The 24360-nt window shown below is 44.5% G+C and overlaps 2 protein-coding genes across 2 annotated transcripts; one reads left to right on the forward strand and one right to left on the reverse strand.

Annotated features, from left to right (window-relative positions):
- Nucleotides 1-860: 860 nt before the first annotated feature.
- LOC118410837 lies at nt 861-8198 on the forward strand. The gene is made up of 7 exons (XM_035812717.1): nt 861-1296; nt 3446-4137; nt 4316-4445; nt 4789-6141; nt 6345-6488; nt 6695-6883; nt 7053-8198. Exons 1-7 carry the CDS (start codon nt 1252-1254, stop codon nt 8196-8198), a joined length of 3699 nt encoding a protein of 1232 aa, XP_035668610.1. The 5' UTR covers nt 861-1251.
- A 473-nt stretch (nt 8199-8671) lies between these two features.
- LOC118420814 lies at nt 8672-19258 on the reverse strand. The gene is made up of 7 exons (XM_035827831.1): nt 18102-19258; nt 16637-16678; nt 15217-15366; nt 13190-13360; nt 10286-11332; nt 9922-10062; nt 8672-9651 (listed from the first exon to the last, which is right to left on the reverse strand). Exons 1-7 carry the CDS (start codon nt 18891-18893, stop codon nt 9259-9261), a joined length of 2736 nt encoding a protein of 911 aa, XP_035683724.1. The 5' UTR covers nt 18894-19258; the 3' UTR covers nt 8672-9258.
- Nucleotides 19259-24360: the final 5102 nt, after the last annotated feature.

Here is a 24360-nt window from a genome sequence, read left to right on the forward strand (position 1 = left end):
CTGTGGTTACGTCTGGTTACTGACAACAGATTCGAAAAGCCAAGTATAATGTCAGTAACAATTGATGTACGGATGCAACTGGCCTCCACATTGCAAAATGTGTAGTGATTTTGTTTCAATTGGGTGATCTTCATTTTGTCGGTACTTGTTTTTGGTATAGCTTGACGTACCTGGTTCAAATCAGATGTGTTGATATGGGTAAAACTATCTATCCATCTATCGAAGTATTTAATCTCTCTCCAGCCAAGATGACCTTAAGAGTGTTGGTTGAAGTTTTACTTACGTATATACAATGCCTGCTGCTTCGTTGCATGGCCAACCGGAAACCTTACTTAACAGTTTATATACATACATATGCTCTGTAATCTTACACTTGTGTACGCCGTTTGGCGACATTGGTTTGAATTACAACTTTTGGTTATCAAAGCAGGTGGCAATCTGAAGTACAGTGGACTCTTTCATCGCATCCAAAGGCCTTTGGGATTTCTCTTCTATTAGCTTTTGTCATCATCCAGTGTTTGTAAGGGGTAGAACCCTCACAATTTCCGGATCTGAGATTTTTCAAATACTAGTGGGAGTCTAGTAGCCATGTGAGGGATCACTCGGAAGGTTGTTGCTCCGTGCGACATGTGAGTCTTGAATGGAAAATTAAAGGTGCGATTAACAAGTTCAAAGGCATACTAATACAGATCAAAGAAGAAGGCACGACAGAATGTTGTGTCACCGGCCACTACAGATGTGGAAAGTAAAAGCAAATTTGTAAATGATGATGACAACTGTTTTATTTTCTAATCTACCGAGAGGAGAGACACATCTTCACGATCTGTGTGTTGGAAGGGTACTACGTATATGATGCACAACTCTGTCCACCTTCAGTTTTGAAATGTACTGCAAATTTGTAAGATGAAACCACGCTTTGATATAGGATTTTAGATTATTATTTTTCATCTCCCTGGACCTGTAAACTAAACCAGCCTTTTTACCATAACAAAAGGCGGTCGCGTGGTGATGGTATTGTGTAACAGGATAAAGAATGCCTGGCGCTACCGGTCCTATTGTTCTCCTGTGGCAGACGTCATACCCATGGAATCCCACTCCACGAGGCCGACGCTGGGACTTCCCCTGCCCGATCAATACTTTTGTGCATGCGCATTAGCCACATTCCTAACCTGAGAAGTAGGAATGGGAGTCCAGATCGCGTCCCAAATCGACTCGGAGTTTAAATAACCGGTCCAGAACTGCTAGGTGAGGATGCACTGGCAACTGCTGTTGGTTTGCGCCACGTGGACCACACAGGTGAGCTATTCTTCATTAGCTATTCTGCATGCGATCTCTTAAAGTGTCCTGTCCGCCCGCCCAGACTCTACAGGTGCTTTGTTTGTCGTCTGCAAGCAGTCCGGAAACTGTCGGGTGTGGTGGTTTATCTGTGGCTTATCAAAGTAAAAGTCACAACATGCCAATCTGTTAGAAACTCACCTGGAGTAAATGTCAATCACCAAGAAGCCACATAAGCTTTACTAAGTTCCCAACATCATGAAACGATTTCTTTCTAATGCACACAAAAGATGACTCATCGCCACGACTGTAAATAATGGGTGCTTACGGTGAACACCTATAGCCTCGGGTCGAACGGGTCGCGGACACAGCGGCATTGATAACAAGTGCGAGTAAAATATACAAGAGTAGAAAGACCTGTCACAACTGCCACTGGTATAGATAAACTTAAACTCCAAATAAAATAATCAAATAGAGCTCTAGCAACCTGTAAACCTTGCTACCTGTATGAATCAGAGTGTAACAGGTGCACATGTATCATGCATCATACCCATAAACACACGGTATGATGTGCTCGAGCTTCAGTAAGATTTCTGTATAACTATAGGTTTGCTCTTACTTCAACTTGTAAAAAAACTCTTGTTCGAACCCTACCACCTGTATTTGGGATTGTTTACTCCCTGTGTCGATGGAAAAAGCTGTTGCAAGCCCCATTATTCAGAACGCCATAGTCATAATAAAATGAATCACAACCTACAGTTTTGTTACAGTCAGATCCTGGCACGAAAGGTACAGATTAATATTTATCCCTAATGTGTTGTTGTCACGCGACTATATGTGATGGCCATATGTAGTCTCATCGATTGTTTTCTCACCTGGAAGTAGCAAACCTAAACCCCGTTGCCATGGTAACAATACAAACACCGATTTGAAGAGAATGACTCACATTATCAAAAATTAATATCGCTATTCATCGACAGGCCATAATAATACTAATGCATCGCTTTCAAGTCACGACTTGCTCTTAGGTAAGCAAAGAAGTGGTGTCAAATATACTATATATTCCCAAAACAAAATTACATTTTTTTCGTTTTGCGTTTTGGACTTGTTCCCTTTGGCCAATACATGTTGAACGAAGTACAGTACATGTTTTGAAACGAAAGATACAATTGCTTTGACTAACCATCCGTGCCGATTACAGAAACAAGTGGTGACAGTGGTTTACTAGTAGAGATAAATTAGCACCTTTGAGACTGTTGTTTGGGTGTGGCGATAATGTTTCTCACACAGTATTGCGTACGGACTATGGCATTCCACTCAACCCGGCAAACGGTAACAAAATAAACATGAGCAGAGCAGCTAACAAAGAGAAGTGCCCTGTTCTTCCTGTTTGCTAAGACGACAAAGTCTACGTTCGGCACGTTCGTAGGAGATTATAAGTTGGCATGTATTTTAGACGGTTAATGTTTAGGTCTTACATCATCCACAAGGTTTCACCCCAAATTACAATAATTCATAGCAAACATGCATGAAACACCACCACAGCCATCGCAGTTGTGTATCACAGCACAGATGCTGGTATTGCTACTTTTGTGTGCAACAATAGGTAGCAGATCGAATACCATAACGATTAACGTTACCTCTGTAAAAAGACTAAGCCAGAAACCGACCTTTCCCATGCCAATTATTGGTTATGACGTGTGTATACATTGTACATACTGGATCAGTTGTTTTCATGGGACAAAATATACCCTATTAAACCACGCAGATATAACGAGACAAAATCTGCCATCACATTGGAAGCACTACTTTCAAGTTGCCGACATATCTACCATCAGAAATCAGGATAATAGATAAAAGCTACATAGCTAGCCTGTAGTGATATGAGCCGGTTTTTGGATTTAACGTTCACAACAGTCCTTAAAGTTAAACAAGCGCGGTGTTATAGAACAACAAAAGGGAAAAGCTGACGAGTAGAAAAAGAAAGCTGGGGGTAGGATGAAGACTAAAATCATGAAATTGGAGGGAAATGGACAAAAATATACTGAGCTGTATAGTACGACTTAAAACAATAGATTTGATGTTGTTGTTTACCATTTGTTGATTTGTTTAATTGACCAAGTCAATATCAATTCTTACGCTGTATAACAATCGATGTATGATTCTTTAGGTCTCTTTGGTGGGAGCCCAGGCGGACTGCCATCCACTGTGCTTGTCCTGCTATGGTCCAGGGTTGGACCAGTGCTTGCAGTGTAGCCAGTACAGTTATAACAACACGTGCGTGCAGCAGTGCCCACCATTAACCTTCATTGTAAACACGGACATACCTATTGGTAATGTCTCATACAATGATACGTTTCCTACTGCTCAGACCAAATCATCTGATACCAACAATGCTACCATTACTAGTAATGATACGCTGCAGAACACCACCGCGCCGACAGAGGTCACTCCTGCAGGTGTTACTCCCGGTAACAGAGGTACCTGCGAGGACTGCCACTCTGAGTGCCAGGATGGTTGCTATGGCAACACTTCTCGTGACTGTTACCGATGTAAACACGTGAACTTCGACGGTACATGTCTGTCCTGCTGCCCGGAGGGAAGCTATCCTGATCCCGATGACTCTTCTTTCTGCGGGCGGTGCCATGAGGAATGTGAGAGGGGCTGTACAGGGCCGGGGCCCGCGAACTGTTACCGATGTAAACACCTTGAGTACGGCGGCAGGTGCCTCCACACATGTCCGGCTAAAACTTATCAAGCGCCTGGCACCCCTTCTGTTTGTCGGCCTTGTCACAACACATGTGAGGATGGTTGTGTTGGACCGGGACCCGACGACTGTTCCCCCTTGCCTCAGAACAACAGGTATGCGTGGACTATTACATCATTCATATTATTGCAAGAAATCCACCCTTTCCTTCTTTGGCTCAGATTGAACCTTTGAACCTATATGATACATGTATATATAATCTATATGACCAAAGTTGTTGATTATATGTCATGTGTGTACCACATCAACGTCCTCATATTCTCTGTCCACTAGAGGGGGTCAGCCAATGATGTTGCCGATGGTCCTCACGCTAGGTGCTGTTGTGGCCTTACTACTTGTGGGCTGTTTGGTGGGGCTGGTTAAGAAGCGGCAGTCGAAATCCCGAAAACCACCTTCGTCTCCTGTAAGTAACTGTTTGCTTGTTTAATCACTACTAGTGGTCATTTATGAAAAGGTGTAGACATAAATTGCAGGTTCAATAACTTTTCAAAACAGCATTCAGAATCATGTCTCTGCACTTCCAACATGTAAACTGTAAATGTTTCTTGTTAAGGCGATCGTAGCATGTCAGATACATGGCCTGCTTGGAAGATATGTCTTAAAACAATTTCTCTTTGTAAAAATGTATGCTTTTTTATGTAAGGGGTAGCGTCAAAATAAGTCTTGTACTTGAGTGCGCTACCTCTTTGTCATATTGTGCTATTGTTTAAATATTTGAATTAAAAAAAAAAAAACTTCTGTTTCAGACGCGAAACCTTGCCTGCTATGAAGCCGGTAGTGTCAGTACCATCGCTATCCCACTAGGCCCAGAAGAGACGTCTATGAGCGACTTGTACCGAAACATCTGCCTTGACAACGCCACATTCACAAACGACAGCGACGACGAAGTGGACGTGTCCCCAAGCCTTGTGTTAGCCGGGGGTCGCTCAGACGACCACAGCTCTACCGTTTCAGACTGCCCCGACACCGTGAGTGAAGGAGCGGTCTCCAATGAGTCCAGGTCGACCGACAGTACTGTCGTGCGCATGCCGCTACCATCCTCGGCACGGCAGACACGTGACGTACAGTCTAGTTTTGGAAATGTCGCCTCGTCTACGTGGTCTCCGGACCAGAGCTCCTCACAACAGGCCCTAGACAAAATGGCGGCGGGGTGTCGTTTCAGTTACCTGACGGACGACAGCGGGATAGTGAGTGACGGCTCACGGTGTTCTACAATGGACAACCAAAGTCGGTGGAGCGTCGCTACGAGTGGCACGGTTGGATCCGGGGACTCCAGAGTGTGTCTGCAGGATACGTCAGATACGGCTATAAACAGGAAACTGTCACAAGACGATTGTGAGGAAGATGCCCGTTGCACATCTGAGTCCTTGCAAGGGGCTCCGTCAGATAAAGAGAGTACTGGAGATGAGACTAAAACTTTGGGTGGTCAGTCCGCCGATAGAGAAGACATCACCTTGACGCAACTGCTGTCCAAGTTCCGTGGCATCGTGGGCGATCCCGGGGCCGTTCAGCCAGATGCAGTCAACTTCTCCACACCGAGATTCGTCGCTGGAATTTTCGACAAACGAGGCGGGCACCTGACGTTAGAAAATCTTGGGATGGACCTGTACATACCCCCGGATGCTGTCGATCAGGACGGTACAGAGATATTCATGTACGCCCGTGGAGCAGACGAGTCTGCAACGGAAGAGACAGACAAGAAGTGGACGCCTCCTGTCATCCAATGTGGTCCACATGGGCTGAAGTTCAAAACACACGTGATTTTGACCTTGAAACACCCCGCTGAGGACTTGAAAAAGTGGTCGTTCAAGTTCCAGGCCAGTAATACTGATGTTGGAGTGACCCCGGATTGGAAGGACCTTACCAAAGACCCGTCTGCCCTGTGTTTTGCATATGGAGACAAAACAGTCATCTTTGTGGACCATTTCACCCTGTACAACGTGAGTGGGGAGCTTGTAGGTGCAGACGGTGAAGATGGGGGAGAGAAACCCGAATGGCGGCGATTCAGAGTGGGAGTCTTCGCCGAGCCCTTGTTTCTAGACACCGAGATCTTCCAACTCAGGGTCCGCTGTTGGCAGGACAACGATAACGAACAGAAGGTTAGTGTTGTCTTTGATATTTTTTTCTTGAAGTGTTTGAATTGACAATTTCGCTTGATTTGACCCTTCTATGTTGATTAGACGTTGCAAATACATCTGTGGCAATTAGATACTGATACACCACATGTAAGAACACAGTAACAGTGAAATACAGCCAGTAGAAAGTGTCATAATTATTGCACTTTTCTATCCGTTCCCCCCAGCGGTCGCGAGAGAAGGAGAGGTATCTGGGAGCGGTGCAGCTTGGTGACGACAAAGTGCTCCACCTAGCGGGAGACGGTGGAAATCTGTCCGTGGTGCTAGAGCGCCTTCGTCCCGGATGGTTGGCTCTGAACGGCGATAGACAGGTCAGGATGAATGGATGTACTGAACAAATCATATCAACTATATCGGAATCTACATTTTGATATTTTATTCTGACTCCTGTTCTACAGCTGATCCATTTGGCTCTTGCTCGGTATTGTACATAATCTTTATGTCTATGTATGTCTATGCTGTTCAATAGCCCCACACCAGATTACACAAATTTGACAATGTGCTTGCTTCTTTACAGACCATCCCCTTCCCCAGCCTGTGGAACGAGCATGCTGAGATGCCGTCCTGTACGTTTGACATCGAGAGACAGCCATCAGGACTCGTTCCCAAGATCGTGGCTTGCAGGGTGACGGCTCTGCAGGTCTCGTACCCAGACAACTCTGTCAGTCTCGACGTTCTCAAACAGCTGTGTCCCCGGGGCCGGCAGGTGCGTTTGTGTGTCACGGGAATGTAATACATCACCTTATCGATATGCCGTCCATTTTTGTTTATTTTAAAATCCTGATGCCAAACAACATTGTACTGATGATTTGCTTGTTTAACTAAAATTACTATATTGCTCAACTAATTTCACAACTTATCATTTTATTTTCTAGGGTATTCAATCTTCCCAGGCACCTGAACGTCCCTCGGTCGCGTCTCTTGACTCAGAGTCGACGTTCCTCCGCTTGCAGCCTGAGCTGCGCCCCACCCCGAGGTGCCTGCCACAGTTTCCCCGCGAGGACCAGTTCGGTCTGCTCTGTCTGGTGTTAGACGTGGAGGACCCGGCCGGGAGGGACTGGCGCAGCGTGGCGGAGACTCTGCATCTGCCGTTTGAGTTTCTACAGTGGATGAAGCAGCGAGGAGACCCCACCAGGCGGATGCTGGACTTCCTGGTTGCACAACACGGGGGAGACTCATTACGTGTGCTGAGGGATGCACTTGCGGCGATCGGGCACGAGAGGGCGCAGCAGATGGTTGAAGCAATGATGGCATCTTCTCACCACTGTCCTGAGGGCAACTATAGTACGGAACAGCAATGGTCGTCTGATAGACAACCATTTGCCGGGATATGGAACAATGACGACAGGCGAACATCCAGTAATCGCAACACGACACCGAAAGTGCTTGGGGGTTCTGCTGTCTTTGCATCAGGGCCTCATAGGTCTGGTGATTGCAGTGAAACTCAGGCATTTTCAGTCGGCACATCGTGCGGCAGCACAACGGTGGAGAAAGTGTCCGGAGACAGGTCACTGGGAGATGGGCAAGAGACGGACGCCTCCATGACCTCAACCACAAGCATCACTCTCGAAAACGCTCCAGCCACGCAGGGCAACAATCCAAGTTCTATAACTGTGCCCAAGACATTGAGAACCCAGGACAGTGGGTATCACAGTGACGACAGGAGCCCAGGAGGTGAAACCAACTTAGCATTTACGATGGAGGACGAGACAGGAAGTAGTCGGAGACAGGAGGCAAAAGTAGTCAAGGCAACACAGGAGGCGGAAGAGGTCAACTCCAGTTCTGCACCGCCCACCGGTGAGTCAACCACAGAATCAGATGGAATTAACCAAGACGCCGAGGAAAATTCTGCTCCCCCTGAGAAAAGCACAGCCCCATGGCCACTGCTGATGAATTTGAAGAACAAAGTGTCCATCCGATCCAAAAGTCTGCCCGATCTTCTGTGGGGGCAGAGTAAGACTGATGCGGCGAAGCAGGCCAACAAAAACATCTCATCTGATCGTCTCTCGCAAACACTGTGAATAGATTATAGTCGTGTTCCGATCCTGACAGTTTAACCATCTTTCTACACTTTGTATTTTATACCTCTGTAGTTGCCTTACAAAAGAGCGTTACAGAATCCCCATTGTATACTTTTCGTAATGTCTTTGTATATGTAACAGGCCTAGTAGTCCAGCCCTTAGGCTGCAACTTGGCTGTCGCTTTAGAGAAATATTCCTGTCTACTTTCAGACCGTAATATAACATTTGGTGGGTCCATGAATTAATGGAGATGGCGATGATGTTTGTGAAATAAATTTTACCAGGTTGTTACATATTTTCAAGCAAGGAACAGAAAGTTGGAAATGTGTGATATAGGTGAAGAGATATAAAATTCAAGTACATGTAACTAGAATAGAGAAACATTGTTTTATGGTGTTTTGATAATTTTTAAGTTGGTGGAAAGTAATGATGAAGGTTGTATGGGCGACATAGGACGCTGGCGGCTCTATGTATGCGACTTGAGAATTCTTTAATACTTTATTTTATACATCACATGGGACACGTCAAGGGTCTTTGTATCGTGTAGTATTTCACTTACTGGAGCTCACATTGTGAACTACAATACATTTGTACTGAGTAAACTTGCTATCATAAGGTGACAGCGTGTTCTAATTTGTCGGCCTTTACTACTATGGATGCGACAGAAGACACCCATATAGATGTACATTTTAACAGTTCAATGTTGTATATCGTGCCGTTGTTGACTAATAAAAAGTAGTTGGCAACAGTGTTCATCTCTGTGGTGGTTTTTGTCCATAGTCTATTATTTACGTCGAGAGTAGCTGCTGTTAATTCTCTCTAGTACTCACACATTTCCTACCGATGAACAAGGCCTACACATGCCATAGACAGCAATAAGCCACATTGTGTATAGTAAGAGAATGTGTCATACATTTATATCCACATCTATTATGAGAGAAGTAGAACTATCCTAGCTTGTTACTTGTAGAAGGCTATCATTTTGGCAGTTTTTGTAAACTTTCACTGTAGGAGCTTACCAATTCTAAAATATCAGGGGTTTAGGACGGTTTGTATAATGTTACTGCCATGTCACCACGGACGTCGGACCTATCCCCCTCACCACTGCAGTCGGGCTGACTCGGACGCTTCCATCTACAGTACACGGGGGTGCCAGTTTATCCTCACTACCGAAACAAGACGCTATGGTCTCATACTGACTACCAGTCTTGCTGACTTTCCGTCTGGGGCTGGGGTTAACAATACTTTGGTAACGGCCTTTGAAGGCAGCGTTCTCCGTGGGATCGGGGCGTCGTTCCTGGTAGGCGTGCATCCTGTTCTCCGTGGGGTCGGGGCGTCGTTCCTGGTAGGCGTGCATCCTGAAGTGGAGGTTCTTCAGTCTGTGGTCGGTGTGGCACAGAACAAAGGTCCGCACGGGGAACTGGTTTCGCCACACAGAATCCGTCGTTACTTGCTAAAAAGAAAATTCGACATTTATAATATGTCTAAAGTATCATATACACGTTTTTTTAAGTGATGGATAAAAATTGCCTTACGAGACAGACATAGTTTGTATTTTCATCATGTGGTCGCTATCTCATCATCAGAACTCTGATCAGAAACGACCGGTACCATTTTTCTATGTCACACCTACTTTCCAATTATGGATGCATGCATTGTTTTACCCTGCCGTTGCCCTGTACCTACAAATTCTGCTACCACCACTGTCCATTATCCACCTTACCTGCTGTGTTAACCCGCGGAAGGCCCATCCTGGACCGGGGTCCTGAGCCTGTACACAACAGTTGTCACCAGGGTACATACAGCTGATGGACAGGCCGCCGCACTGTCTCCGGCCTGCCTGGCCCTCCTGCTGCCGTATGCACTACAGTAAGATAATACGTGTCTTTTAATGTAAGTGGTCAATAATGACAATCAATGGTACTCTACCGTACAAAAGCAACATTAAGTAGAACAAGTTACCAGAACATATGATATAGTCACATGGAGATTGAAAGAGGGTGGGACGGGACAGACTACGTTTTTTTTAGTCGGAGAACAATGTTAACCTCTGTCATAAGATCATCACAATAAACAAACGTGCCCACCTCCAAAGCATCCGCCGTGTCGTTGATACAGTATACGCGAATGTTGACATCTTCAAATGTTCCTAACTGCGGCCCAAAAGCCACGAATCGCACAGTCTTGCCTGGGTCAGATCCCCTCACTATCGGCGCGAAGGACACGATCTTGTTCATGTGTACAATACACTTGTTCTTCAGGAAGCAGGCCCGGACGTTCACAGCGTTCTGGTCGTCTTTTTCTGCGTCATTGGTGAGAAGGCGCCAGGATTTGTTTTGAATAGACATTTCCTCACAAGCAAGAACTGCTGGCGTGCTCTGACTGTTCAGGAGACCGCAGTGTTCGAACACTAGTGTAGCTGCCTTCTGGAGCTGGACTCCCGACGGGCCACACAGCACCACCGGTCCGATCAGACTTTGGGCGGGCTCCAGGCGCGGACGGTCCGCGGTGTCCCAGCTCACAGACAACAGGATGAGAACCTGCTCGCCATCGGGGATCGCCTTCGGTGGGATGAGAAGTTCAGCTCCGCAGCTGGGAAGCCGCAGTACCGCACCCCTGGCATCCACCATCCGGGAGGTATAGCTTACCCCCTCCATACCCTGCACTCTCAAGCTACTGGTGAAAGACCTGTTGAAATTCTCGTCAGTACTGTGTGTAGATTTGGGGCTCATAGCGCCCGGGTTGGTAGCGTATCCAGTGTCCTTACTGTTATCAGATTGTCCGTCAGAGTCCTTCGTATTGTCTCCTGTGTCCTCTCCATCCGACTTGATCTTATTGTTGAGTCCTTCGACCGCTTTACAAATAGAAGTGATATCTACAAGTTCACTTTGTCTGTCAACCGTCGTAACTTTTTTCGTTTCAGTGGTGGTTTGGCGTTCCACTTTGTTTATTGACTCTGTTATAGACTTTGTTTCTGAAGTATATACCTCATGGTCACTGCGGCTTCTTTCATTACTCATCGTTTCTTCTTCGTCCTGTTTTGTCGGTGTGCTGTCCTGTTGAAGCTGATCAGGTGTATGTAGCATGGCAGTAGGAGAAGCGTCGCCCACCACTGTCCCCTCCTCATCAGAGTCCTGAATGAATGAACAACAGAGAGTACCATCATTATCATAGACAGAATGGAATAGTCACTTCAAAAAGACGTTTGCTAGGAGCCGATTTCGCATGAAAGTTGTGGTTCAAATATTTAATGAACTTTGAGACAAGTGTTGTAACCTAAATCAATTCAACTGTTCTACCGTGAGATTGCCACACACATCTGCCTCCATCTAGAAACCAGTAGCAGTTTGAGTGCTCTTAGCTGAATGCTACAACTAGAAATGTACCTAGTTGAGTCAATATTTGGCGACACTAAATCGTCGTGTATCTCCAACTTGTCGCTATGCTGCTCGTCGTGCTACAGTACCCAGCCATACATCACGTCTGCCGCAATGCGCAAGTGTACTTCGCGGTACTTCCTTGTCGACTCCATATACAAGGAGATAATCAAATTCGATCGTCCACGACTGTTGTACCACTCCAATACACTGTAAGTCAAACCGGATCGCTTGTATCTGGCAGTAGATAGATTTGTCAGCAATGAAGGTAGGGAACCAAATATCGATTTCCAGTTCCAAACCACTCAGCAGCTGCAGGTTGTCTTGATATTGACTGTGCACCACGGGCTGAAGATGATATGATCACGCCGTGTGACCCTCACTGTCCTCTGTACTCTAATTCATCGACTGTTTGGGTTGCGATAACAGGGTTTTCACTAGATTAAACTACCGTCCAAATAATCTCACTTGGAGTGGAGAGAGAGTTCCAATCCTCTGATATACTTTTTATCATGTACAGCCAACATAATCTGTGATGTTGTGTTTTTTTAGCCTCATTAGAAATATACATGGACGTCGTTGCAGAAGTACCGAATTATCGTTATGAATATATTATAACGATTGTTATCATGTTATGCAAAGTTCGTCGAGATTTGAAAATTACTTTACATCTGGACGATGTATAAATTGCAAAATTAATATTTCTTGCGGGACTTGTTATTTTGTCCCATAGTTTGTGACGAAATGGATATAGGTCAACATGTACTTAAGACCCCGAGATTTCCAGTGATATATGCATGATGTGGCACACATCGCTTGACCTGTGTTAATCACGTATTGATGCGAGAGATGATTAGTTCAGACCCAATCAATGTGTTAATGAGGAATATCATAGCCATCATGTACAGATCAGACATGTCTGTCTCTCCTGAGAGGAAGGACAGGTCATAATGGCGGTCAGAACATGATAAAATCTCAATTTAGAATCATGTTCATTGATTTTCGACCCATGTCTTTTTTATTAACTTCATGTATATCTACTATTTGTTCATCACGTGTATGCGAAAGGCGAGGAAAGCCCGTCAACAAAGGACGCTGAACCTGCACATGTAGACTCACCATACTCCAATGGAGTGGCTGTCCATCCATTATGTTAATGTGGCAATGTGTTCTTCAGGGCAATCACTAACTAAACAAATGTTAATTCTTGCATGCCTGTGCACATGGTGCCTTTATTGCAATAAAATGGCAAAAATGCACTTTTTTTACGGTAAAAGACATGCCATTTACAATGTGAAGAGAAATGCAGCTGTAGTTTTCGGTTGCCTTTTTACACAGGCTCATGGCTATCGGGCACCAAATGGTTTCCCATTGTTATTTTTTTAAACACAGGGCATGAATGACGCTATCGAAACTAGGCATATTACATAAGAGATAATCTTTTTGAAAAATCTCGCAGAATCTACGCACATTTCCAATGTACCTTTTTTATACAAGTTATCAGACAGACAAGACGTGACAAACGAAGTGTTGGCGCACTCAAGTTTACAAACTTATATCAGCGCCACCACTATACATAAATCCCAAATCAATAGTACATGGTATGACGGCTACCTGTGACGGGACTCTGAGCGTCATCTTGACGTAATCGTCGGCGTCCTCGTCCACGTGCTGGAATGCCCGGATGTCCAGACGCAGGTGTTCCACCTCCGACTGTTCCTTAGCCGTGAACTTGAAGATACAGAACGGAGATGACTGGTGCCAGATGGACTTGTAGCTGATAACCTGAGGGGTGCGAGTGATAGGAGTAAGGCACGATTTCGCAAGCACGTGATTTTACAATAGCTGTTTTCTTTCCTATCAACTGATGTTTCTCCTTTTCAGTTCACATCTCATAATATCATATCATATCATTTCATTTCCAAGAGAAGATATCATTTCATTTTCGGTGATTCAATCGTGTGTATGTTACCCATTTGACACATGCTGAATACCAACTCTCGCACTTTGTGTAGGAATATTTGCACATACATCATCTAAGAAACTAATGACAACAATACAACCGCACGGTCCCTGTTATCTTGTGATTGAGCCCACACCCACACATCTGGCCTCATAAACTTGCAACGAAGCATGTTATGAAAGATATTACAGGTTGAGGCTTTATGGGACACTCGTTTTATTTCCGCCGTAATCTCTTTAATGGATCGTAATATTTACAGCCACTGGTCTCTGGCTTAAGTCTACAGGGAATGTATGTTTGTTTTCCCAAATCAAGGACCGATACCAACCCGTTGTTTTCATTGACGCATTCTTGAGTAGTGTGTAATATCACATTCCGTTCACGTTTTCTGCATCGCTGATTTGTCCCGATAAAGTTACTTCATTCGATGCATTTTGAACGACACGAAATGAATGTGTGAGTAAGGCCAGAAATGAAAGGTCATAGAGCTTGCCATCCACATAGTACCAAGTTGTTACAGAACATTTATTACATTTTGCCTGCCGATGTGATTTAATGGAGCAAGAGATCTAGACTACAGTTCTACACCCCACTCCCATCCTCCATATTTTTTACTATTATTACCAATAATGACTCTGTTTTACAGTGTCGTCTCACTTCCCTTTGTCTCTAGTCCGACAGTGCGGGTTGAGATATTGACGCGCGGGTCGTTATTGGCCCATCGGGATGAGTTATGAAACCACCGCACTTCAGAAATGTGAAGACTCCATAGAGACGTGCGGAACGCTGTCGGGGAGAGATGAGACAGCGCCGACAGGTGCGCGGTGTCAGGAGACATCTATCACGCACACGCAGCACCGCCGGGTCGATACTTATCATATTGCTGATATCCAGACAACTCAAACAGTCGCACGGGGTTCCGCCTCCACAACACATTAAAATCGATATCTATAAACCAGTAGCAGAGTGGATTGAGCTATTATCAAGGGAAAATACAGTAAGACATAATTATAACTATTAGTATTAGCCGGAAGTGTCTAAAAATCTATAAGACTACGTTCGACTCCCTTCAACCCGTAATTTTGAACGACAGCAGGATTGAAGTGCGGAAATCGATAAAAGCATATTCTTTTAGCATGCGGCATTGCAATTGTGGCTAACGGCCAGGATGGGAAAGTGCTCTCTCGTGATACATGTTTTCAACAGAACAAAATGTACGAGGGAAATGCAAATCTTAGATCTAAGAAGGGACGCAGGTTACATTTTCCCTCGTACACTTTGTTCTGTTGAAAACACGATCACAAGAGAGTACTTTCCCATCCTGGCCGTTAGCCATAATTGCAGCTGAGACAAATGCTTGAATATTTGAGTATACCTGCGGTATTGGATGTGACTCTATAACAAGGTAACGTAAGGCATAGAATCGATTACTTCATCGCGTAAACCAATATTTGTTTCACCCAGAACGCACCTATGGTTGTCGGGGTCGACTGTCTAATAACTTCAACTGTGTATAACTGATTTACCAGACAATCGGTTCTGTCAGAGAAATGTCATCCAATTAGGAAGCCCGGAGAACGCTCGGAATTTCTATGATTGAGTCTGCGTTAGGAAGGCAGGTCCTGCCCTGCAGGGTTTATGCCAACAATGCAGAAAGTAGGAAATGGAGACGGCTCACCTTCTTCAGTTTGGTAGGGTTATGTTCTTCCACGTGCTTCAGGTTGTGCCTAATGCGCACGCGCAGCTCGGACCCGTCGTTGTAGAAGGCCGAATCGGCGGTTGTCATGGAAACCAGCGTACCACGTGTCGCCTCCTTCTTTTCCAACACCTGAGAAACAAAATGATGTATAAGTCAGAAAAAAATTCATATTAACATAATATGCATATGCGCCTGCCTGGTACTAGGTTCCGAGCCACATGCAGTAAAAGCACATGAGAAGAGTAGCTATCCCTGAGTAATGGTCCCTGCTTTCATATACTATATGAATGTCATCTGTCTTTATTCAAACAATCCATCGATGACTTTTTTTACATCAATATGGTTTCCTTCATAAAGCACCATCTTCGAATTCCCAAAACACATCCCCATCCCAAGATAACTGCGAGTACAGAGTACACAATATAACCACGGGAGTATACATGATTTCCCTGCGGGCCACCAAATCACCTAGTGAATTACCTCTGTTCAGTCAGTTCGGTCAATAGACGATTTTGTCTTTTGCACAATAAGAAACAAGCACCACAAGTTTGCCCAGGAGAAAGCAAATACATCTTGTAGTGTGCTAAACGATAATGATATATTCATCATTGTATTTTGTAAGGTCAGATGACCAAAGGGAAAAGTTGCCAAAACGGTACAATAAGCTGGGATAGATTGCAATAACGACCGGTACGGTTTGTCTTTCCAGTGAGTAATGTAACAGTGCCATCTATGTTCGGACCTAATGTTCAAAAGTTAACTGTGAAGTCACTTTAACTGTCTAGTCAGCGTGGCGGGTTGGGGATCGTGTGCCCGATGATAGATCATCTGTTGTAGAAAAGGTAACGTAAGTTATTCTAAGACCATATTCCATGGTTGACACGTTTCATCTTATTGATCCTCCATTTTTTCATCATCCAGTCACTTTTCATTCATTATGGTTCTATTCACATCCTACCTTCGCGACCAAAGCTACCAAGGCTGGTCTCTACGTTACTTTGTTCCACTCTTTTCAATAACGGTCTCTTCGTCCCTGGGCTCTTTTCTTTCTTGCCAATACACATCAATCCAATTTTCTGTCACTGGAACTTCCACAGACAATTTCATCTCATCTAGGCACAATTACATTTCAAACAAGACCCAGATGAGACGATCTGTCTCCCTGTCGGGTCTGTGATGTCCAATCAAGCAGTGCAACACAGGCTGCTGTCCAACTCACCGGCACGTTTGTTTTGGTTGGTTAAACCAAACCAAAACCAAACCAAACGTTTGTGAGGGACTCATAACGATAAACCAGGGAGGTGACATTGTGTTTTGAGAAATGATGAATCATATCACGTTATCAAGTACAACATTACATCAATCAATCCCCATGTTTCTGTAAATCAATCAGCCTTACCTGCACGACTCCCGGGACGGCATCAGTGCAGTACACTTTGACCTGTGGGGAGATAATTCAGCAGATTGTGAGTAAATATCGCTGACAATTCCGGAATGAGCAAGCTCTTAATACAATTTGTACGACGACGATCTAGTCCCTCGTACCCAATAGACGAGGTGGCAAGATTTCTCCACGCTGATAGCACACAGTAATGGATCACCCGGGGTTCTACTGTCTCGTGTTGTACTGAGCCATATATCACAATATACATAGCGGCACAAACATCCATTTGAGGATTACAAGAGAGTGCTACTTGGCGTTTGAATGAGCCTTGTCGGCAAATAAACAGATTCGTAGGTACAGGTAGTTAAAGTTTTGTGAGGGGAAAGGTAATTGTACGATCTTGAATATTTTTGCAATGTACAACGTGCTGTAATTCTTATCTAGAGGTAACTCTAGTGGCTCTATCACTTTTTTTGAGAGGACATTTTAGTTATATCGCATACACCATGGACCATTTACAAGTTGCAATGAGTGCAGACCTGTTAGTTTGGGGCTTTGGGCAGTGCCATAAAGACTGACATCTCATCATGTACTGATAGTTTTACTCACACTACCTATATATTGGGGTACTAGTATGTGTTTTCCTGACACAACTCGTGAATCAAAAGCTAAACAAACTGTTACAAGTGTGTGTTTTTCTTTTAGACATCCATTGTTTTACCCTTCATATCACATCCATAGAATGTATCAAGGGCCCACACAAAGTACGTCAGTCACTGCAGAAATACACAGGATTATCTCGATTACGATGATGGTTCTAACACAAAGGAGGAGGATTATGAGAGAGCCAACCGTGACACATGACCTTTCCAATTGATAATGGATAGTTGTCGTTGTTATAGTCACTGTCATGGCGCCACGTAAAACAACAAAGGCTTTGAACCTACAGGAGAACAATGGCGACCCGGTCTATATACACACGGGAAGTACGGAATGTTACAGTGTACTTGATCGTAACTTCTGAGTTCCTCTTGGCAGCGAAGATTATTCTGCAGGGTATGGTACAGTAGCAAACAGCTACTGTTGTCATTCCACCTAGGCGTTGTCAGTGACTGGATCTTAATAGTGCGCGTACAAGAGATACACAAAGACGCCTTTTATGACATCTGGAGATCTTAAGATCGCAATCTGACCCATAAATGTATGTGTGTGATTATTTGCTTACAGACGATACACGTAAGCCTTAAGTTTACTTCAAGCATTAGCTTTGATGTCAGCTTTAACTAAGCAAGTAGGAAGTATATTTGCCAAATTCTAGTCAAATATAAACAGAAGCCCACATAATGAAAACACAATAGATAGAAATAGTTTTCTATTTGAATCAATGAACAACAGCTGCAACTGTCAATATGACCATTAGACAAATTGGTCTTTCTAGACGGATAAATCGTTTCATCATTGTATGCATGTTTGAACTGACCTTGACCATGCCTTTGGCCCTGATGAGGTGAAGATACGCGATGATCTTCACTCTCTTACAGATCAGGACGTCATCGTTCTCTTCTCTTCCCAACAGGACATAGGCACCTGGAACTCTTGTCTGCATGCTGACTGTTCCCTGGTCCACGTCAGGTCTGATCTCTTCCTCACCTCCCACTGTATCGAACCACTCAGGCTCTTGTGTGTTAAAGATGATGCCTTCATTGTAACAGACCCTGTACTTCCACCCTCCCTCTCCCTCCTCGTCTTCTTCCACCAGAGCTGAGTGTGGGAACACGAGGGTGGCGGGCAGGTTCAGCTTGCCGAAGTGAGGTCCGAAGTAAACGGTGGGGCTGAGAAGGGATTCCGCCAAGTCTGATAAAACTGGGCGGTAGTCCTTGTGCCAACTTAAGCCGAGATAAACTTGTATTGTCTCGCCTTCGGGCACTGCTCCCATGGGAACGTTAAGGCGTACACCTACCTCGGGCAGTTCCAGCTCTCCCCCTGACGTGTCGAGCCATTTACTCAAGAAGGTTGATCTCCTTTTCTTCGGCCAATCTTCGTCCTCAGATTTTCTGGGACTTCTAAATGGAAGATTCCAGGCAGCCCAGCTGCCATTGCCGCTCACGGACATGGCGCTGCCGTAACTGTTGTTCAGCGAGTCGGTCTCTGACTCGAACTCGGAGTTGAAAGAGTCCAAACGGCATAGTTCCGGGGGTGGTCGTGTGTTGCATGCTGGCTCTAACACCTGTTCCCCCGCCATCGTTGTACAGACTGGTGCAGCTTCGGGCATTCCGTTAAAACCGTCTTAGAGATTACCCATTCCAGGTCTTTTCAGTGCATGACATCGGGAGAAACCAGGGTAATTACAAGTCCAACCATCCCGCGTGTGGCAAGATGCGCGGTCCCGAGAGTGTTTCACGCACAGTTGACGTACAGGGTTTATGACGACGTTCAAACCAATAGCACGCGATCCATGTACCATAACGCGTGCGTAGCTGTCACAGCGGTCAGATGAAGGCGTCGACCGTTACCAAGTTATGGAAGGCGTTTCCTTTCAGCGTTGTTAGTCCGTTTGACTGGACTCTTGGTGTGCTGTGACCATTTTGACTCGGCACGTACTCGACATAACGCCTACTCTGCGCTGGTGTCCTCCAGGCGAGGTGCGGTTGGACCGGTTTTCTCTCATAATCAGTCCGCCTGAGGGGCAGTGCTGGGCAGGTGACAATGCTATATTGTATTCGGACAGTCACCACGAAAGCGTATCGGCTTCAGAAAACAAAGTGATGATAGTTTAAGGGCTAGATGACTTGTCACTGTGCGTGGCAATCAATGTTAGCAAAAATAAAACAACTCCTTTGTCGGCAATCATTTTATCTGTAGTTATCTTTTATAGTTACATTTCTCTCTATACAGCCGAATAAAATCTTTTATAGTTTAATGGTAAACTTATCTGTCCCTGCTGATCAATGTTTTACCTTTAGTTTTCTATGTACCATTTTTTATAGAATTTTGTTATTGCTAGCTACACCCCAGAGACTTTCCCTTTAATTGCATGGTCGCTGTTAGAAACATGATTGTAACGTTTTGGAAGCCAGGTGCTAGACTACATGCCCACCTTGCGGAGTACAACTATACTGCAACGAGGATAACAGACTCACGCGCAAGTTGATCTCGCCATGAGGCGCTTTTCCTCCACAATTTGTATCAATGGAGCTGTCAGAATCTCTGCAGCACAATACTGGCTTTTAATGATGATAAGTGGTTGATGGATCAAACTTTATTGCGCCCAAGAGTGGGATCATATCGTCTTTATGAGGCAGAATATCTGTAAACAGCCGCCAGCAGCGGGGGAAGGCGTTAGAAACCTCATTTTACATTCCAAGTGTGTAGCACTGACGTTTCTGCTCGATAGGCGGGGAGCACATCTCAAATTCCCCTTCCAAGAATTAGAGCGTTATTAATGATTCTTTGAAAATACCAAGGAGACTAGAGTCAAAGTCACAAGCTAACTTTTTTAAGGTCACATTTTTCTAAAGTCCATAGGCATATGAGTCAATGGAACCAAGCCAGAAAATCAAATGGCTGGAAAAAGGCCAAGTTGTCTATAGAGGTTACATGGAATCATTTGTTATTGAATATTCTTTTCGGTTTTTTTCTTACATGGTGACCACAAGTGTAATGTGGAATTCGCTATTCTACTGGGAAGGTCATCCGCGTCAGCGCAAGTCTTATAACTGACCTAAGAAACTTCAAGCGTATAGTGAGCAACACCTTAAACCTTGATCACAATACTGCGACAGGCGATAATATCTTTGATATATTCTGTACCTGCACACTTGTATTTCCACACACGGCCCCTATGTGAGCATACTTGTTGGATGTCACTGCACTGAGATCAGATCGGCTCCATCTACGGAGGCTGACGTGTTGCAATTTGCTGAGTTTATCGATCAGATCATGTTCCGCTTTCCTCGTTAAAACTGCAACAAGTCTGACAGGCCAGGTGACTAATCATGGCGGCAAATCGATCCTCCGGTTTATTCTGCTATCGGAGAAAACTTGGGGAGGTCCCTGCGTTTCCATCCACCCAGTATCTGCTTTTCCTTTCTTCTCCACTCGAAGAGCCTTGCGCAAAGACAGTTCGGAGAGAAGGCAGACAGCATCAAATGTGAAGATTATATTCCGATCGGCCCGAATCCTCCCATCTACTTGCCCCTGCAAGTGTGCATCAGGTCAGGAGACACCCCGAGTAGGAGACGTCAGGGCGTGGTACAGATCACCCGCATCATTTATTCATACCATGTACCAGGAATCAGCATACGGATGCCATCAATACGTGCACTTGCAGTCCTATCAATCTTGCAATTAATTGCAGCTTTACATAATACAAGATAGAATTTTTTGTCCAAATTGGTCTGTGGAACCATCCCCCCCCCCGTCCCCACAACGAACGGTCTTCTATCACGTATATCAATCGAAACGGTAGGATTATCACCTTTAAATGTAGCCCACTTGCTAGCAGTTTTTATGTGGGTGGTTGTCCAGCAGTCGAATTGCCCATCATATATGGATGATGTCTGATGACAGATACATGATGCTCGTTGACATATTGATCCTAAAGTTAAATGGACCACGGACATGCAGCACATACATTTGGTCCTGTGTCAGGATATGCGGGTCCATGTTACCTCCTGGTGGTGCCCGTCGTGGTGCGTGTCACAACCTATCCTGCTGTACGCCTCACTTACATTCCAGATACCACTGGAATACCGGCTGTTTGAGAGTGAAATTAACCTAAATTTTTACCCCATTTGCGCTGCTCAAGATAACGCAATTTCAGCGTTTCAACTTTAATGATGATTTCCGATATTTGAGAGAATGCATTTTCGGTGATGAAATGACTGGTATTTAATTTCCCGTGTGAATCACAGCAGCATGTTCTTGTTCCGATCACCCGGTTGTCCAGATTAGCGGCAGTAAATTCAGCCGGAGAGCAGAATCTGACATGTATGATGATAATGGGACATGTTGATGCGAAACAGAATCAGACTTGGATGATTAAGGCACCGGAAATATCTGAAGGCATCACTTGTGACGGTTACGTCATTCATTTACTGAACTTTAAAAGACTAATCTGTACATCTGTACATCTGGGTCGTAAATGTCAACTGGTTTCCAAGAAAGCATATCAACATATTATATAACTAATGCTACGAAGTACAAATTGTTGCTTCATTGCCCATCGATCCCCTCCTCCCCTCCCATAACCTTCACATTCCCATCACCACGCGTGCTTACAAAGGAAATCTCCTAACACCGATTTGAAGATCTGGAGGGTAGATGGATTGGGGAGCGCGGACATCCATCATACCTGGGAATCCTTCCAGGAGGAGCCGGGTCAGTACTCTGTGGACCGCCCCACGTGCGACAGCTAAGGTGTGAACTTTGGCAAACGTTAATCTAGGATCTCTGCCAACCGCCGGTAATTCTTCCAGAGAACAGTCAGCGGGGAAGGAGCTATCCGTCATGAAGAAGCAGGGCAGAGGCAAATGGTACTTAATTGATTGCCTGACCAGTGTGTATGTTGCAACCATGGAATATACCAATCGCATACTCTTGCGAATTGCAAAACGTTAGAATATTTACCTTTTCACGATGGCAACCATATCAAAATATTGATAATGGTCACAACAGTTTCAAGAGGAACTATAAAATGCAACAATTACTCGCACTGAATTTGTTTGTATCTTTTATGATCTGTGGCGTCTGTAGTTAAAAGATTACACAATCTGAATCCATCCCCACCACCAATGGAGCTGATTGGCTGTCGCTGTTTGCATGGTTCCATGCTGTTTGTCTCCGCACCGAATCACCATGGAACCGGCCAACAAAGTGGTCAAAGGACGGCCTGAAATGGTAAATAGATGAACATGCCCCATTATTAAGCAAATCTGGTAAATTTGTTTTTTAACAAGACTATATCGTTTTTTTATTTGTTTGGACTATGATCCATGAAACCCATAAACTATGAATGTGTTTTATTATGGACACACGGCAGGCACTCTTCCCCCTACAGTGTTCCTTGTCTAGGTTTCAATAGCTCTTGATGTCTAACACTCGACTGCATTTCCGATGACCCTAGCTTTACTGATAATGAAGAAGTGTCTTCTCAATGATGAATTTTACATGAAAGCGGCGCGTTTTAAGATAAGTGAGATGTGGAAAACCATTGAGCAAGGCACCGTGCAAAAAAATATGATCTTCATATTGGCGTAAGAATGAAGCAATCATCCTGCATAGTGTTTGTTCATGTTGGAATATTTCAATGTGTAACAAATTACAGCATAGCTTTTTATATTACCATACAATGTCACGTTATCTAGTATTCTCGCATAAATAGACCTTTACATTGATCAATATGGTTTTTGATTTTAACCTGGGAATGTCGGCTTCAAGCAGTGATGCAAATAGCAGTATCGTTCAAACGTTCGTTTTCCCCCCGCCAATTGATAGCAGCAACATTCATACTCTGTAGATGTTGGCGATATAAACATAGTTTACTATAGTTCATACAGCTGATAGATACGTTAGGCATGCCTTATCTTTAAATCTCGTGTTTTCAAATGAAGAGCCGCGTATCTGCTTGACAGATGATGCTATGGTAAGGCCTTGTGCGTTTATCTCAAAACAGAGAGATCACAGTACACAAAGATAAAAAGAACAACAAGACAGAAAAGGGGCAGACTATTCTCTTCAGTATCAAGGTAGAGTGTAGTAGAAACAACATAATCGAATGCGATAGTCAGAACAAGACATGTGTCTTCTTCTACTGACAGATCACTACATAGAGGATGGGAACGGTAAAGAAAACGTATTTCCGAGGGCTTACTAGTACATGTAAGATCAAGACAAACTGGTTTGGAAGTCAAACATGGATAACCGGCTGTGCTGGTACAGGTCTGTCCGAAATAATGTACTCATTAAGTAAAAAACCCCTCAACAATGACCAATTCCAGAATAGGCCCATCTCTACTGCGAGCATTCCAGTGGCGTTATCCGTGTTGCAAATGAAACAATTATTGAGATCTCTCTAATCTACACTCAAAACCTCCCATAGTCTGCAGCGAACGAGTATGATGTGAGACAAATCATGCAGGTTTTGACAGCGCCTCAAGCTCGGCGGCATGTTCCCGAGGAGTTCGCCTGATTGATGTGGACTCATGGCTCACTGCAACAAGAACGTCTTGGATCGTCCTTCTTCATGTCAATAAACTATTTTCTCGCCACGATGAAGTCAATGTCCTCGTTTACTGTCCAGACTCTGTCCGAGAAGTGCGAGGTACAAAATATCATCATTTATTCTCCGAATCGTCCGCTGTCCACTCAATAGAAATTGATTCCGAATAAATCATATTACCGGCATGCCTGCTATCATAGCAGCCAAGCCTCTTCCCAGTCGATACTTCACAGCAGCAGATCTATGTGGAACACACTTTTAAATCATAAGGTGACTTGCAAAACAGATGGGTAGGTTCATTCAACATTACTTAGTGAGCGGCATTGTCCATACCAAAGGACCCAGGCTCATAAAGAACACCTGGTCTCCTTGCTACACTGTCGGGTTGACATTTCCAGCGTCTTAGTTTATGATCCTGGCCCAGCCTGTGCGATACCTTCACGTCAGGTGACTGCAAGACGTGTCTGAGTTGCTCACAGATCGATGCTGCATGTTTATTAGTATTGTTTTATTATTCTGA

The sequence above is a fragment of the Branchiostoma floridae genome, chromosome 1 (genome assembly GCF_000003815.2).
Source record: "Branchiostoma floridae strain S238N-H82 chromosome 1, Bfl_VNyyK, whole genome shotgun sequence".
In the NCBI taxonomy this organism is placed as follows: domain Eukaryota; kingdom Metazoa; phylum Chordata; class Leptocardii; order Amphioxiformes; family Branchiostomatidae; genus Branchiostoma; species Branchiostoma floridae.

What these genes read in the sequence shown, in the direction of transcription:
- LOC118410837 (XM_035812717.1), top strand. Translation starts at nt 1,252, where the DNA reads ATGCACTGGCAACTGCTGTTGGTTTGCGCCACGTGGACCACACAG. An exon ending in GAAAACCACCTTCGTCTCCT is followed by an intron (nt 4,446 to 4,788) that starts GTAAGTAACTGT and finishes CTTCTGTTTCAG; the next exon opens with ACGCGAAACCTTGCCTGCTA. An exon ending in ACAACGATAACGAACAGAAG is followed by an intron (nt 6,142 to 6,344) that starts GTTAGTGTTGTC and finishes CGTTCCCCCCAG; the next exon opens with CGGTCGCGAGAGAAGGAGAG.
- LOC118420814 (XM_035827831.1), bottom strand. Translation starts at nt 18,893, where the DNA reads ATGCCCGAAGCTGCACCAGTCTGTACAACGATGGCGGGGGAACAGGTG. An exon ending in GGGCCAAAGGCATGGTCAAG is followed by an intron (nt 16,679 to 18,101) that starts GTCAGTTCAAAC and finishes ATCTCCCCACAG; the next exon opens with GTCAAAGTGTACTGCACTGA. An exon ending in TCCGCGGGTTAACACAGCAG is followed by an intron (nt 9,652 to 9,921) that starts GTAAGGTGGATA and finishes TTTTCTTTTTAG; the next exon opens with CAAGTAACGACGGATTCTGT.